At 40.4% G+C, this 16,852-nt stretch overlaps 1 protein-coding gene across 1 annotated transcript in view; it reads right to left on the bottom strand.

The window, feature by feature from the left end:
• Positions 1 to 16,852, bottom strand: part of LOC139757553 (guanylate cyclase 32E-like) — a 114,156-nt gene that overhangs the window by 21,156 nt on the left and 76,148 nt on the right. Inside the window, exons 11-18 of the mRNA XM_071678144.1 lie at positions 16,686 to 16,776; positions 14,020 to 14,098; positions 11,001 to 11,115; positions 9,430 to 9,609; positions 5,513 to 5,617; positions 4,987 to 5,058; positions 1,316 to 1,493; positions 305 to 405 (exon numbers count right to left, since the gene is read on the bottom strand). Coding sequence (XP_071534245.1) covers positions 305 to 405; positions 1,316 to 1,493; positions 4,987 to 5,058; positions 5,513 to 5,617; positions 9,430 to 9,609; positions 11,001 to 11,115; positions 14,020 to 14,098; positions 16,686 to 16,776 — 921 coding nt within the window. The remainder of the gene's footprint in view (positions 1 to 304; positions 406 to 1,315; positions 1,494 to 4,986; positions 5,059 to 5,512; positions 5,618 to 9,429; positions 9,610 to 11,000; positions 11,116 to 14,019; positions 14,099 to 16,685; positions 16,777 to 16,852) is intronic.

Here is a 16,852-nt window from a genome sequence, read left to right as displayed (position 1 = left end):
TGATAATGGTCGTAACACAGTATGCTTATATCATCCTATAATCATAGTCATCAGAATGAAAGGGACAATTACTAAACCAAAGTTACATTATCCATTGGATGATTGTCAATCCTCATTTGCAATTATCAACTTTTGTGATTATTATCAATTCTCATTAATGGATAGCCAGTCCACAGTAGACAGTTCTTAAAACACAGGTGAGCAATGATAAGCCTTACTGATAAAGATCAATCTAAAACTGTCATCCTCTAATAAACAGCTTTCCATCTAAGGTCAATAACCTGTTGAAGGCTGGGTCCGATACCTCATACAGGACGATGGCGAAGGAGTAAACGTCTGCCTTCTGCGTGCCTCCCGGGGGAGCTGACGTATCCCGAAGGAGTTCAGGGGCGCGATACAGTAGCTCTGAGGACGGTGGAAGAGACTATGGATCAAGGATGAGGAGCATGAGCTTAAATAGATGAAAAGATATTTGATGAGGGGAAAAATGACAAATGGACGAGAGAGAGAGAGAGAGAGATAGAGAGAGAGAGAGAGAGAGAGAGAGAGAGAGAGAGAGAGAGAGAGAGAGAGAGAGAGAGAGAGAGAGAGAGAGAGAGAGAGAGAGAGAGAGAGAGAGAGAGAGAGAGAGAGATTCCTATATCTATTTGACACACAGAAAAACTCAGCTAATATATATATATATATATATATATATAAATACATGTATATCATTTTCTTTTATTATACTTTGTCGCTGTCTCCCGCGCTAGCGAGGTAGCGCAAGGAAACAGATGAAAGAATGGCCCAACCCACCACATACACATGTATATACATACACATCCACACACACACACATATACATACCTATACAGTTCAACGTATACATATATATATATATATATATATATATATATATATATATATATACACAGACATATACATATATACACATGTACATAATTCATACTTGCTTTCCTTATTCACTCCCGTCGCCAACCCGCCACACAAGAAATGACAACCCCCTCCCTCCGCATGCGCGCGAGGTAGCGCTAGGAAAAGATAACGAAGGCCACATTCGTTCACACTCAGTCTCTAGCTGTCATGTATAATGCACCGAAACCACAGCTCCCTTTCCACATCCATTATGAAAGATTGTATGATTTGTCTCTTCTATAAACTTGTATAGATGTTATCAACACTCCTCTCATGTGTTCTTCACTACAAATATTCATCTTATTTGCTCATAAAATAAGCAACACTGCCGCCAAAAGCTCTTGTCCCTCCAACCCCCACCCCATCCAACTTACGTACGCTCTCCCCAGTAATCACTAACCTGTGCACTTTTTTTGGGTTTCGCCTGCGTCAGCCAAGGAGGCGTTCTCAGTGCCGGATTTGAGTTCGTGGAGGCCGAAGTCGGTGATCTTGACGACCCATCGCGAGTCCACCAGGCAATTGGAGGACTTGAGGTTACCGTGGGACTTGACGGGAGAATCGTGTAGGTAGACCATACCCTGGTGATGAATCGAGAAGTGGGTCAGGTTTGATGTGAGGAAAGAGAGATTATTCAAGACTTCCTCTGACTTTAGCAATCTTACTCAAAAAGTGAGAAAAACATATAGAACAAAGAAAACGTGGAACTATCTGGGCAGCAAATGCAATCTGAATGGGATTGTAAGATATAATCTGGGCATAAGAGAATGAGAGATAGTGTGATTACGAGACAAACGAAATTAGAATCTAAAGAGAAGAGAAAAACAGTACGGAAAAAAAAGAAAAATGAAGAATGAATCCTGGAGGGTGATCAGGTCCCCGGGTGAGAGGCTCCCTGTCTTAGTTTACTTCCCACAGCAAAAAAGGACCAAAGTAGCTTAAGAAAGTTTTTACCAGGGAAGAAAGTCGGAAGTCTGGTCTTTCTTTGTATGTTTAGGGATGACACTATCTGTAGATCAGGTGTAGATCTGTGTGGATCAGGTGTTTGCTTTGAAGAATGTATGTGAGAAATACTTAGAAAAGCAAATGGATTTGTATGTAGCATTTATGGATCTGGAGAAGGCATATGATAGAGTTGATAGAGATGCTCTGTGGAAGGTATTAAGAATATATGGTGTGGGAGGCAAGTTGTTAGAAGCAGTGAAAAGTTTTTATCGAGGATGCAAGGCATGTGTACGTGTAGGAAGAGAGGAAAGTGATTGGTTCTCAGTGAATGTAGGTTTGCGGCAGGGCTGTGTGATGTCTCCATGGTTGTTTAATTTGTTTATGGATGGGGTTGTTAGGGAGGTAAATGCAAGAGTCTTGGAAAGAGGGGCAAGTATGAAGTCTGTTGGGGATGAGAGAGCTTGGGAAGTGAGTCAGTTGTTGTTTGCTGATGATACAGCGCTGGTGGCGGATTCATGTGAGAAACTGCAGAAGCTGGTGACGGAGTTTGGTAAAGTGTGTGGAAGAAGAAAGTTAAGAGTAAATGTGAATAAGAGCAAGGTTATTAGGTACAGTAGGGTTGAGGGTCAAGTCAATTGGGAGGTGAGTTTGAATGGAGAAAAACTGGAGGAAGTGAAGTGTTTTAGATATCTGGGAGTGGATCTGTCAGCGGATGGAACCATGGAAGCGGAAGTGGATCATAGGGTGGGGGAAGGGGCGAAAATTTTGGGAGCCTTGAAAAATGTGTGGAAGTCGAGAACATTATCCCGGAAAGCAAAAATGGGTATGTTTGAAGGAATAGTAGTTCCAACAATGTTGTATGGTTGCGAGGCGTGGGATATGGATAGAGTTGTGCGCAGGAGGATGGATGTGCTGGAAATGAGATGTTTGAGGACAATGTGTGGTGTGAGGTGGTTTGATCGAGTAAGTAACGTAAGGGTAAGAGAGATGTGTGGAAATAAAAAGAGCGTGGTTGAGAGAGCAGAAGAGGGTGTTTTGAAATGGTTTGGGCACATGGAGAGAATGAGTGAGGAAAGATTGACCAAGAGGATATATGTGTCGGAGGTGGAGGGAACGAGGAGAAGAGGGAGACCAAATTGGAGGTGGAAAGATGGAGTGAAAAGGATTTTGTGTGATCGGGGCCTGAACATGCAGGAGGGTGAAAGGAGGGCAAGGAATAGAGTGAATTGGAGCGATGTGGTATACAGGGGTTGACGTGCTGTCAGTGGATTGAATCAGGGCATGTGAAGCGTCCGGGGTAAACCATGGAAAGCTGTGTAGGTATGTATATTGCGTGTGTGGACGTGTGTATATACATGTGTATGGGGGGGGGGGGGTTTGGCCATTTCTTTCGTCTGTTTCCTTGCGCTACCTCGCAAACGCGGGAGACAGCGACAAAGTATAAAAAAAAAAAAAAAAAATATATATATATATATATATATATATATATATATATATATATATATGTATGTATATATGCTGTGATGTGTTTCTTTGTATATGAGCGCAGAACACTTGAGAAGCAGATGCTTAATGTCCTCACTGTGGAAGTTGCTAATTGATCCTAATGGTCTTGAGATTTCCTGAATCAGTATATATGATGATGGAAAGAGGAATGATGTCTAAGATATAGATGAGAAAGAATGATTGGTATACATCCAGGGAGTATAGTTTTAGATGGATGTATATGAGCTGGAGTAGTGTTTAAGACTGAGTTGAGGGGAGCTGTTGTTTAGTGCATTTCGAGTCAGTACAGCATGAATATATTTAGTGAATGCTGTGTGTGTTGGGGAATGTGTGAACATAAGCTGCCATAGTGTGAAGCAAGGGCAAGCTGGGGAATGTGTGAACATAAGCTGCTATAGTGTGAAGCAAGGGCAAGCTGGGGAATGTGTGAACATAAGCTGCTATAGTGTGAAGCAAGGGCAAGCTTTCTATCTCTGCTCAGGGGGTCGTTAGTTGGTAATTGTGGAGGTCCCGTGCTTTTGCAAAGAACTTGGTGTCAATCTCCAAATTTCGCCTGCAATATGGTAAGTGAAATTCAGCCCGAGTAAATATAACGTAAAAAGATAGGGATATAGCGAAAGAATGCGTCGACATGAATGCCATCCAGCAAAGATTAAGCTACAGGAATCAATGTATGGAAGAGAGTTCAGAGCTAACATTGTACATAACCTGTGACCAGAGCTCTGCCTGTAGAGAATCGTATAGAAGACAAACTGTCTCCTGGTAAATGCTAGAACTGAATTCAAATGTATGGATAATAAGATGCTGAGCAAGCTGTTCTAACTGTTCAAGAATATGCTTCTCATGTTTCGTCACCGAATACAGGAAAGAAAAGGTCAAAAAAGAAAAGTTCCGGATGAGACCAAGAAGGAGGCATGGGGATTTACAAGAGAGTTTATAGCTTGCTAATTTGTCCACTATGAAAGAGAAAAGAGTGGGGAGAGACTTGACAACAGTGTTTAAGACTTTATACCAGTTTGGTGTCAGTAATGATCAGTTCTTCAAAAGACGAAAAGATTGAGCAAGCAGAGTCTATAATACTACAGAGCAAGAAACATATTAGAGAAGGTGTAAAGATAACTGGAATAAACTGAGTGATGATGAAAGTGTGATTCCTGACGACCTAACAAGTTTAAAACGTTGTATGAAAAGTGAAAATGTTCAACAGATGGGATTCCACGAGTGCAGAACTCCGTTCTTTTACTATGAAAATAGGTACTTACAATTAGGTAATCATATGGCTCTAGAAACCATCAAGTCTGGCATTAGTTTTTTCATACCAGTCAAAATACCGAAGGAGAATTTTTGTAGCGAGTGAGTAAAGTTGCTCACTGAGAAACAATAGCATAATCTAAGAAGCTTTTGTGATTTACCTGAACAATAGTGTTAGTACTAGAAAACCTGTACAGTATCAGCGAATGTAGTAAGTCACTGGACAATATCACCGACAGTAGTTACTCGTGTAACCATGTCGTTGACTGTAATGAGTCACTGGATTAAATCACCAAAGATAGTTATTCACCTGGACATTATCACCTGCTGTGGTTACTTATGTTGACAGTATCAGCAGCGGTAGTTACTCACCTGGACAATATCACCAATTAGAGACGCAATGAACATGCTGTCCAACTTCACGTCCTCGTTTTCTAAGATGTCCTGGAAAGAAAAAACTTTGAATATATTTTTGTTTACAATTGGTAAGATGTGGCTACTAGTTTAAAATTTTTGTTTGCTATATTCGTTTTTCCTGGTAATCTCTCTCTCTCTCTATCTCTCTCTCTCTCTCTCTCTCTCTCTCTCTCTCTCTCTCTCTCTCTCTCTCTCTCTCTCTCTCTCTCTCTCTCTCTCTCTCTCTCTCTCTCTCTCTCGTTATCTACCTAAATAAACTCATATTTATCATCCTTCACCATCATTTTCTATCTCGGCTAGCATGGCATCCACCCTCCTCAGTGGCCTCCAGTAGCAGCCTCTCACTTGCAACACCAGTTATCCCAAACAAGAAATACCTTTTCCACCAGCTAACCGCCTAATCCCTCCTGCTGCTCCTCGTCAACCAACCGTCCACCACCATCCACCCACCCCAACGCCCACCCACTCATTCATCGCTTACCTTGAGAGAACCTCTGGAGCAGTACTCGGTGACGATACACACGGAAGGAGGGTCCACACAGGCGCCGATAAAACCAAGAAGGTTGTCGTGACGAAGGTCTCGGATCTGTAAGAGCAAGAGAGAGGCCGTAGAAGTATCCAAATAAGTGTAAGAGGCAGTTGAAAATCAATGAAAGAAATTCAAGGGCTGGATATTTAGTGAAGTGGGTCTTATTTGGCAGTCTAGTGGGTTTGGAGTTAGTAGAATAATTGATAAGTCTTTCAAAAGGACTAGAAGAAAGTCAAGTGGTTGAAATGGTCATTACGTGGATACCAACGGTATATAAGTATTCAAGAAGGTAGTGAAGACAATCTATGATGTAGCTGAGTGATTTAAAGAGCGTCCAAATTTGTCTTTGGGGAATCTTTGCACCCAGGAAGTCGCTCGTGACTTAGATAATGGTATAGGTTTCTTGAGGTAGCTCAGTAGGTGAGGTAAATGTTCGATTAATCTTGAATATATCTAAATAATCAATGATCTGATTAAGTAATTTCGACAGTATTTAAGTGGTCCAGTAGAACTTTAAGAAAACAGTTCTACCCACCTTCACTATTAATAGGGCCACCATATTTATACACTACATGTTTATCTTATCAACGTACGGACACCTCGACATAGATCAGTTTGACGTGAAATATTAGCCAGGATGAGTCACTCTGGCATTCATCTCCCTAACAACCCCATCCATAAACAAATTAAACAACCATGGAGAAATCAAGCACCCCTGCCGCAAACCGAAATTCACTGAGAACCAATCACTTTCCTCTCTTCCCACTCGCACACATGCCTTACATCCTCGGTGAAAACTTTTCACTGCTTTTAACAACTTGCCTCCCACACCATATATTCTTAAAACCTTCCACAGAGCATCTCTATCAACTCTATCATATGCCTTCTCCAGATCCATAAATGCTATATACAAATCCATTTGCTTTTCTAAGTATTTCTCACATACATTCTTCAAAGCAAACACCTGATCCACACATCCTCTACCACTTCTGAAACCACACTGCTCTTCCCCAATCTGATGCTCTGTACATGCCTTCACCCTCTCAATCAATAACCTCCCATACAATTTCCCAGGGATACTCAACAAACTTATACCTCTGTTATTTGAACACTCACTCTTATCCCCTTTGCCTTTGTACAATGGCACTATGCATGCATCCGCCAATCCTCAGGCACCTCACCATGAGTCATACATACATTAGATATCCTTACCAACCAGTCAACAACATAGTCAACCCCTTTTTTAATAAGTTCCACTGCAATACCATCCAAAACCGCTGCCTTACCGGCTTTCATCTTCCGCAAAGCTTTTACTATATATATATGTATATATATATATATATATATATATATATATATATATATATATATATATATATATATATATATATATACATATATATATATTATTTTCATTTATTTTGCTTTGTCGCTGTCTCCCGCGTTAGCGAGGTAGCGCAAGGAAACAGACGAAAGAATGGCCCAACCCACCTTCGTACACATGTATATACATACACGTCCATACACGCAAATATACATACCTATACATCTCAACGTATACAAATATATACACACACAGACATATACATATGTACACATGTACATAATTCATACTGTCTGCCTCTATTCATTCCCATCGCCACCACGCCACATATATATATATATATATATATATATATATATATATATATATATATATATATATATATATATATGTACAGAGCATCAGATTGGGGAAGAGCAGTGTGGTTTCAGAAGTGGTAGAGGATGTGTGGATCAGGTGTTTGCTTTGAAGAATGTATGTGAGAAATACTTAGAAAAGCAAATGGATTTGTATGTAGCATTTATGGATCTGGAGAAGGCATATGATAGAGTTGATAGAGATGCTCTGTGGAAGGTATTAAGAATATATGGTGTGGCGGGCAAGTTGTTAGAAGCAGTGAAAAGTTTTTATCGAGGATGTAAGGCATGTGTACGTGTAGGAAGAGAGGAAAGTGATTGGTTCTCAGTGAATGTAGGTTTGCGGCAGGGCTGTGTGATGTCTCCATGGTTGTTTAATTTGTTTATGGATGGGGTGGTTAGGGAGGTGAATGCAAGAGTTTTGGAAAGAGGGGCAAGTATGAAGTCTGTTGGGGATGAGAGAGCTTGGGAAGTGAGTCAGTTGTTGTTCGCTGATGATACAGCGCTGGTGGCTGATTCATGTGAGAAACTGCAGAAGCTGGTGACTGAGTTTGGTAAAGTGTGTGAAAGAAGAAAGTTAAGAGTAAATGTGAATAAGAGCAAGGTTATTAGGTACAGTAGGGTTGAGGGTCAAGTCAATTGGGAGGTGAGTTTGAATGGAGAAAAACTGGAGGAAGTGAAGTGTTTTAGATATCTGTGAGTGGATCTGGCAGCGGATGGAACCATGGAAGCGGAAGTGGATCATAGGGTGGGGGAGGGGCGAAAATTCTGGGGGCCTTGAAGAATGTGTGGAAGTCGAGAACATTATCTCGGAAAGCAAAAATGGGTATGTTTGAAGGAATAGTGGTTCCAACAATGTTGTATGGTTGCGAGGCGTGGGCTATGGATAGAGTTGTGCGCAGGAGGATGGATGTGCTGGAAATGAGATGTTTGAGGACAATGTGTGGTGTGAGGTGGTTTGATCGAGTAAGTAACGTAAGGGTAAGAGAGATGTGTGGAAATAAAAAGAGCCTGGTTGAGAGAGCAGAAGAGGGTGTTTTGAAATGGTTCGGGCACATGGAGAGAATGAGTGAGGAAAGATTGACCAAGAGAATATATGTGTCGGAGGTGGAGGGAACGAGGAGAAGAGGGAGACCAAATTGGAGGTGGAAAGATGGAGTGAAAAAGATTTTGTGTGATCGGGGCCTGAACATGCAGGAGGGTGAAAGGAGGGCAAGGAATAGAGTGAATTGGATCGATGTGGTATACCGGGGTTGACGTGCTGTCAGTGGATTGAATCAAGGCATGTGAAGCGTCTGGGGTAAACCATGGAAAGCTGTGTAGGTATGTATATTTGCGTGTGTGGACGTATGTATATACATGTGTATGGGGGTGGGTTGGGCCATTTCTTTCATCTGTTTCCTTGCGCTGCCTCGCAAACGCGGGAGACAGCGACAAAGCAAAAAAAAAAAAAAAAAATATATATATATATATATATATATATATATATATATATATATATATATATATATATATATATATATATATATATATATATATATATATATATATATATATATATATATATATATATATATATATATGAAACAGGAACGTCCCACATTGGAAAAGGTAACACGAAATAGAAGAGCCGGTATGTTTCGGTCCAGAGTCTATGACCCTCTTCAGTCGAGTTAAATGAACAGACAGACAACGTCTGACGAGGCTTGAAGGACAAGTCACGGAGCCCAACCCTTGACCTAAGATACCTATGACCCACACACTGACCAGAGGAGAGGTTGGGGTTAATCTCATGGATGACAGAAGCCATGATCAGTTCAGTTGACCACATGATTGATTGAAATTAGAGGTAGACCTAATGAAAGCAGAATGGACTATTATTCTACTAGAATTATGTACAATGAGACTTAACAAAGAAGCGTTGTCTCAGTCAATAGTGTGATCTCATTTTGAATAGTTTAAAAATAACAGAATTTTCCTGGCCGTACCTAACATCATGTTTATGTTTAATTATTCTAGTGCATGACTACGGCCAGTTTGACCAACATATGCATCTGTGAAGTGCAAAGATATCCATAGATTACACTTTACTCCCCAAGTGACAGAACAACCGTGTTGTACTTTGCTGTTAATTCGAGGTTATTTCTACACAACTAAATGATAAGGAGGAAATTGTATTATAACATTACCGTCTTAAGCTCCTTCTTGATCCTGCGGGTGACGTCAACGGCCTTGTTGGAGATCTGCTTGACGGCTACGACCCGGCCGCGGTACATTCCCAGCTGTGTGTACGCGTTCACACACCGGAAGTCTAGGTCAGGGTTACTACTCAGGGACAGTTGACTGGTACGCACCGTGGAGTACAGGCCCTGAGGGACGAGAATGAGAGAATATATATGTTTGTCATGGGAGAGTCTGGAAGGAAGAAAATGGAAAGTGTAGTAGGGCTGAGGGAAGCGAATGATTAGTAAATGAGAGGGTACCGATAACGTCAACTAGAAGAGTCTGTTGTAGAAGAGGTCACCTTATGTCCCTGATCTAGGTGAGGTTAGGGCGACCTAACAACCCATACTTCTATTAGTACGCAATTGCAGTAGGTATGACGTGATCTGGGTACATATGGCTAGGAAATACCGTCAGGTTTAATGTACCATTAGCAAACCTCGAGGACATTAAGATAAAGAAAAAGATAAAGACATTAAGATAAAGAAATGTATCCTAAACAGAACTTACTCGAGAAAGGTTACAGAAATCATGTTTTGTGATAAACTTTTTTGAAGGCTTACAGAAGGTTAGAGTAAGCACAGCACGCCTTGCTAGGAGGAGTAAGCCGCTCAAAGTGAAACTAATATTGGCATATTTCTAAGTACTGTGTGAAGGAGGAATGTAGGACAATAGCTCCTTCTTTTGAAAAGTAATACAAGAAGGGAGGATTTACAGCTTCCCGCTCCTGCCCCTCTTAGTCACCGGTTATGAAGGTTTGTTGAATGTGTTCGATGATGGAGTGGCAGATAAAGGGTGTTTTGGTCGAGGCAGTGTGCGAAGTAAGAGGGTCAGGGAGAATGGTGTGGTAAACAGAGAAGAGGTAGTGAAAGCTTTGCGGAAGATGAAAGTCAGCAAGGCGGCGGGTTTGGATGGTATTGCAATGCAATTTATTGAAAAAGGGGGTTACTGTGTTGTTGACCGGCTGGTGAGGATATTCAATAAACCTTAGACAGAGAATGTATAACGCAAATGACATTATATAAGAAACAAACTCGGAAAAAAAAACACAGCACATTAAGGAAGGGAAGACACTAAAAACGATACAAGTTAACAATATCATTACGGCTAGTATGAGCTACAAACTAAATAGACATATTATCCTACATTCCTCCTTCACGTAGTATTTAGAAATATGCCAATATTAGCTTCACTTTGAGCAGCTTTTACTCCTCCGAACAAGGCGTGTTGTGCTTACTCTAACCTTCAGTTCGCCTTCAAAACAGTTGGTCACAACACATGATTTCTATAACTTTTCTCAAGTAAGTTCTGTTTACGATACACTTCTTACTTTCTCTTTATCATAATGTCCTCGAGGTTTGCTAATGGTACATTAAGTCTGATATCATGTCCTATGCATGTATGTGTGTGTGTGTGTGTGTGTATGTGTGTGTTTAGAGAGAGAGAGAGAGAGAGAGAGAGAGAGAGAGAGAGAGAGAGAGAGAGAGAGAGAGAGAGAGAGAGAGAGAGAGAGAGAGATGATCGTGTTATCATGTACCCGAGATAGTTTGTTCTGCGCGGAGATGGTGTTTGGCGTCCATTCATTGATCTTGATGTCCTTGTAGTCAATCTTCCACAAGAGACTGTCCAGTTCCTGCTCGTAGCGCCAGTTTCTGGGGACGAAAGAGAAGATGAAGGTCAGCCAAATATTAGATAATGGCAGCAACGTGAACATGGGTTTCTATCGAGGATGTAGGGCATGTGTACGTGTAGGAAGAGAGGAAAGTGATTGGTTCTCAGTGAATGTATTTTTGCAGCAAGGGTGTGTGATGTCTCCATGGTTGTTTAATTTGTTTATGGACGGGGTTGCTAGGGAGGTGAAGGCAAGAGTTTTGGAAAGAGGGACATGTATGCAGTCTTGTGTCTCCCCTGATGATGTGATTATTACACAAAAGTACACTTGGGAACTTATCGTGTTGCATTTTCCACATGGACTCATAGGAATATATATATATGGGGTTGTTAGGGAGGTGAATGCAAGAGTTTTGGAAAGAGGGGCAAGTATGAAGTCTGTTGGGGATGAGAGAGCTTGGGAAGTGAGTCAGTTGTTTGTTCGCTGATGATAAAGCGCTGGTGGCTTATTCATGTGAGAAACTGCAGAAGCTGGTGACTGAGTTTGGTAAAGTGTGTGAAAGAAGAAAGTTAAGAGTAAATGTGAATAAGAGCAAGGTAATTAGGTACAGTAGGGTTGAGGGTCAAGTCAATTGGGAAGTAAGTTTGAATGGAGAAAAACTGGAGGAAGTAAAGTGTTTTAGATATCTGGGAGTGGATCTGGCAGCGGATGGAACCATGGAAGCGGAAGTGGATCATAGGGTGGGGAGGGGGCGAAAATCCTGGGAGCCTTGAAGAATGTGTGGAAGTCGAGAGCATTATCTCGGAAAGCAAAAATGGGTATGTTTGAAGGAATGGTGGTGCCAACAATGTTGTATGGTTGCGAGGCGTGGGCTATGGATAGAGTTGTGCGCAGGAGGATGGATGTGCTGGAAATGAGATGTTTGAGGACAATGTGTGGTGTGAGGTGGTTTGATCAAGTAACGTAAGGGTAAGAGAGATGTGTGGAAATAAAAAGAGCGTGGTTGAGAGAGCAGAAGAGGGTGTTTTGAAATGGTTTGGGCACATGGAGAGATGAGTGAGGAAAGATTGACCAAGAGGATATATGTGTCGGAGGTGGAGGGAACGAGGAGAAGAGGGAGACCAAATTGGAGGTGGAAAGATGGAGTGAAAAAGATTTTGTGTGATCGGGACCTGAACATGCAGGAGGGTGAAAGGAGGGCAAGGAATAGAGTGAATTGGAGCGATGTGGTATACCGAGGTTGACGTGCTGTCAGTGGATTGAATCAAGGCATGTGGAGCGTCTGGGGTAAACCATGGAAAGCTGTGTAGGTATGTATATTAGCGTGTGTGGACGTATGTATATACATGTGTATGGGGGTGGGTTGGGCCATTTCTTTCGTCTGTTTCCTTGCGCTACCTCGCAAACGCGGGAGACAGCGACAAAGTATAAAAAAAAAAAAAAAAATATATATATATATATATATATATATATATATATATATATATATATATATATATATATATATGCTTATTTCAACTACTATCCTCTACGCCTAAATGGTGCTATATTGTACCTAAAATAGGAGCCATTTATTTTCTAACAATTCTAACTAGAATTAGTGTATTTTTTTCAATTATAGCCAAACATTCAAAAAAAGTTTCCATACACTCAAGACTCATGGTTCAATACAAACGTTCTGAATAGGGTGGTGAAGGGGGTGAAGGCTCTGGGAGCGATGAAAAATGTGTGGAGAGACCGTTATCTCGGAGTGCAAAAATGAGTATGTTTGAAGGAATAGTAGTTCGTACAATATTATAAGGTTGCGAGGCATGGGATATAGATAGGGTTATACGGAGGAAGGTGGATGCGTTCGAAATGAAATTTTTTGAGGAGAGTATGCGATGTGAGGTGGTTTAATTGAGTAATGAAAGGGTAAGAAAGATGTGTGGTAATAAGAATAGTGTGGTTGAGAGAGTAGAAGAGAGTGTGATGAAATGGTTTGGACATATGGAGAGAATGAGTGAGGAAAGGTTGACAAAGAGGATATATGTGTCAGAGGTGGAGGGAACAAGGAGAAGCGGAAGACCAAATAAGAGGTGGAAGAATGAAGTGAAAAAGACTTTGAGCGATCGGGACATGAGCATGCAGGAGGGTGAGAGGCGTCTACAAATAGAATTAATTGGAACGATGTGTTATACTATGGTCGAAGTGCTGTTAATGGACTGAACCAGGGCATGTAGAACGTCTGAGGTAAACCTTGGAAAGGTATGTGAGTACTGGATGTGTATAGGGAGCTGCATTTCGTTTCATTACATATGGGTGTGAGCGGATGTGGCCTTTTCTTCGTCTGTTTCCTGGCGCTATCTCGCTGACGCAGGGGGTGGCGATACTGTTCCCTGTGGGGCGGGCTGGCGCCGAGAATGGATGAAGGTGAGCAAGTATGAATATTTACAAGTGTATATTTGCACATGTATGTGCATGTATATGTATGCATATATGTATATGTTGATATGTATATGTATATGTACGTGTATGTGCATGTATGTATATGAGTGGATGGGTCTTTCTGCGTCAGTTTCCTATGGCGCTATTTCACTGACGCGGGAAACGGCGACCAAGCATTATCAATATATGGATACATATTTGTACACTGGTAAACAATTAGAACCAATACCTTTTTTTTTCAAAACGAAGTTTCTAGAGACTGAGAATTAAGATCTTGGAACGAGATATTTGATTAAAATTTACATTGATTCAGTGGTATAGCTGGATAAGGCATACATCTCTAAATGAAAGGCTGGATGATAAATAATTAGATAGCTTAGTAAAACACAGATAGCAAGACACAGACAAAGAAGAATAGAATAGAAGAATCCAGAAACACATCCAGACAGCTACAATGATAACGTAATCGTCAGAGAGAGAGAGAGAGAGAGAGAGAGAGAGAGAGAGAGGTACGTACCTGTAAGCGACGAGGGAAATGACTAGGAGGAGCAGCACAACCCCGCCCGTCACCCCGGCTATGATCTCCCCAGTCTGAGCTGTGGGGAGCAGAGTAGGGTGATTACTGTGGGTGCTGAAGGAGGGGAGAGGTTTGGGATGATTTTTCTGAGTGTTGGGTTGGAGAATGATATTGTAGGGGTGTTTGGGTAGGATGAGGAGCGTGAGATGGTCACAGCGCATATTGGAGTGACACTAGTAGAGTGGAGTGTGAGTGTTTAGGGAACAGACAAATGAATGATAATAAATAGATAAGTAAATATGATAATGATAATAATAATAATAATAATAATAATAATAATAATAATAATAATAATAATAATGATAATGATGATAATAATAATAACTATAACAATAATGATCATGATAATGATAGTAATGAAAAATGATAATGATAATAATGATAGTAATGAAAAATAATAATGATAATAATGATAGTAATGAAAAATAATAATGATAATAATGATAGTAATAATGATAATGATAATACTAATGATAATGATAATGATAATGATAATAATAATAATAATAATAATAATAATAATAATAATAATAATAATAATAATAATAATAATGATAATAATAATAATGATGATAATAATAATGATAATAATAAAGGTAATGATAATGATAATACTAAATGAAGGTAACAATAATGATAATAATGATAATGATGATAATGATAAATGACTAACAATTATAATTATTACAATGATAGCAATAATAGTAATAGGAGTTATAATTGATAGTAATATACTATCGATAAAAATAACAGTATTATTATTATCATTTTCATTATCATTATCATCAGTATCACCATTAAAGATTTTACTCTTATCATCGTTACCATTGTTATTATTAGCTTGAGCTAACCTTGAGCCTAGCTCGGATCATCTCGGTCACATCAAGATGTCTACTCTACTACACTCTTATCGTCACAGTCTGGTATGGCTGGCCGCCTAGATTGAACCCCAACTACACTGATAGTTTCTAATTGTCATCATCACTATACCCTCGATTCCACTGGCCTTTGACCTGTGCCTGATGGGTAGAATCAGAGGTTAACTATTTCACAGAGACAGACAGACAGACACACACACACACACACACACACACACACACACACACACACACAAACACATGGTTAGGCATATAATACCATTACTGATACGCATATTACAGTCATCTTAACTACAATCGCTTCTATAACTACTATAAACCTAGCCTGGATAATTTTTGGGGCCAAGTGAAAAAGGCCATCTTTATTACAACCTCATTATCGCTAAACTCCTTCTTCGCTAGACCCTTGTCTTCACTCACCTACATCTTTATGACACCCTCATGTTCGCTTCACCACACCCTCATCTTCACTACACCCTCATCATGACTACTTCATTACCTCCATGAGATTCATAAGTCCTTACATCCACTGTATACCTCCTAAGCTTGGTTAAAGACCGAGAGAGAGAGAGAGAGAGAGAGAGAGAGAGAGAGAGAGAGAGAGAGAGAGAGAGAGAGAGAGAGAGAGAGAGAGAGAGAGAGAGAGTAATATCAACGAGAAATATGAGAATATTTAAAGAAATAACGTGAATTATAGATAGAATGATGTATCACTCGAAGATTTAGTTCCCCTTCAAATTTACGCCTGTTGTACATGCTCATCATACAGCCCGACAAACAATATACAAACGGTCGGCTGCATGTGCTAAATGCGTAGAAACTGTTGAAATACCTAAATCCAATTTCAGTGTCAAATGTACTTGAGAAGACCATAACTTAATGTACAGAAACATGTACAGTGTTGTAAGTTGTTAGGTTACACAAATACCTCGACTAACTCTCATCTACAATAGTGATTCCCAAACCTTTTGGTTTTCATGAAATCCTAACTTTTTCCATACCTGTTATCTCAATAATTTTAACATTTCTTCATATAACAACACAGTCAGACACCATACCACACAGCCACACACACCACACCACACACTTAGACAACAGAGCCATACACCACAGTAGTACATCATACCACAGTCATGCACCATGTCACAGGCACACACGCCACATCATATAGTCAAACACCACACAACACAGTCAAACACCACACAACACAGTCAAACCTAAATGTAAGATGGATCAAATAAGAAACCATATGCGTTCTCATGGGGTATTGCACATCGCGCTATAACTAAAAGGAAAATCCGTAAAAGGAATAATAGAATATAGGACAGAAACAGACTAAAACACATAGTGAAAACCATGAGATGAATCTTAAGATTCCTAAGGGTGAGTGAGGGAAGATGGGTGGGTTACAGTAGTAGTATTGTGAGTGACGAGCAGGGAGTCATTGTGGTATCCATGACGTGTGCAAGACGCGTGAAGAGAGACGTGAAGGATAGAGAGCGAGTACGTAAAGCTGACTGCTATATTTGGTGTTGTGAAAGATATTTCTTTTGAATGTCATAAACTCATTTTCTTATTAATTTCTTTTAAACAAAGTTCGAAATTTGTGGTATATGGCTTCACGCCCACCACTTCGGGTGACACTGATCTACACACACAGACACACACACACACACACACACACTTAAAGTTGCTAAGATTAAAGATGCACAAACGAGAGGAACTTACATTGACACTTCTGACCCCGGTAGCCACAAGGCGGCTCGTCGATAGGTGGGGCACCCGCCTTCCACGGGATCCGGCTTGTCAAGTGCAGCTCCTGTCGCAGAGGAAAAATATAGAGTTGTTATAGCTGTCGCAGAGGAAAGATATAGAGTTGTTATAGCTGTCGCAGA

The sequence above is a fragment of the Panulirus ornatus genome, chromosome 27 (assembly GCF_036320965.1).
Source record: "Panulirus ornatus isolate Po-2019 chromosome 27, ASM3632096v1, whole genome shotgun sequence".
Taxonomy (NCBI): domain Eukaryota; kingdom Metazoa; phylum Arthropoda; class Malacostraca; order Decapoda; family Palinuridae; genus Panulirus; species Panulirus ornatus.
This window is presented reverse-complemented; position numbering and strand designations above follow the sequence as displayed.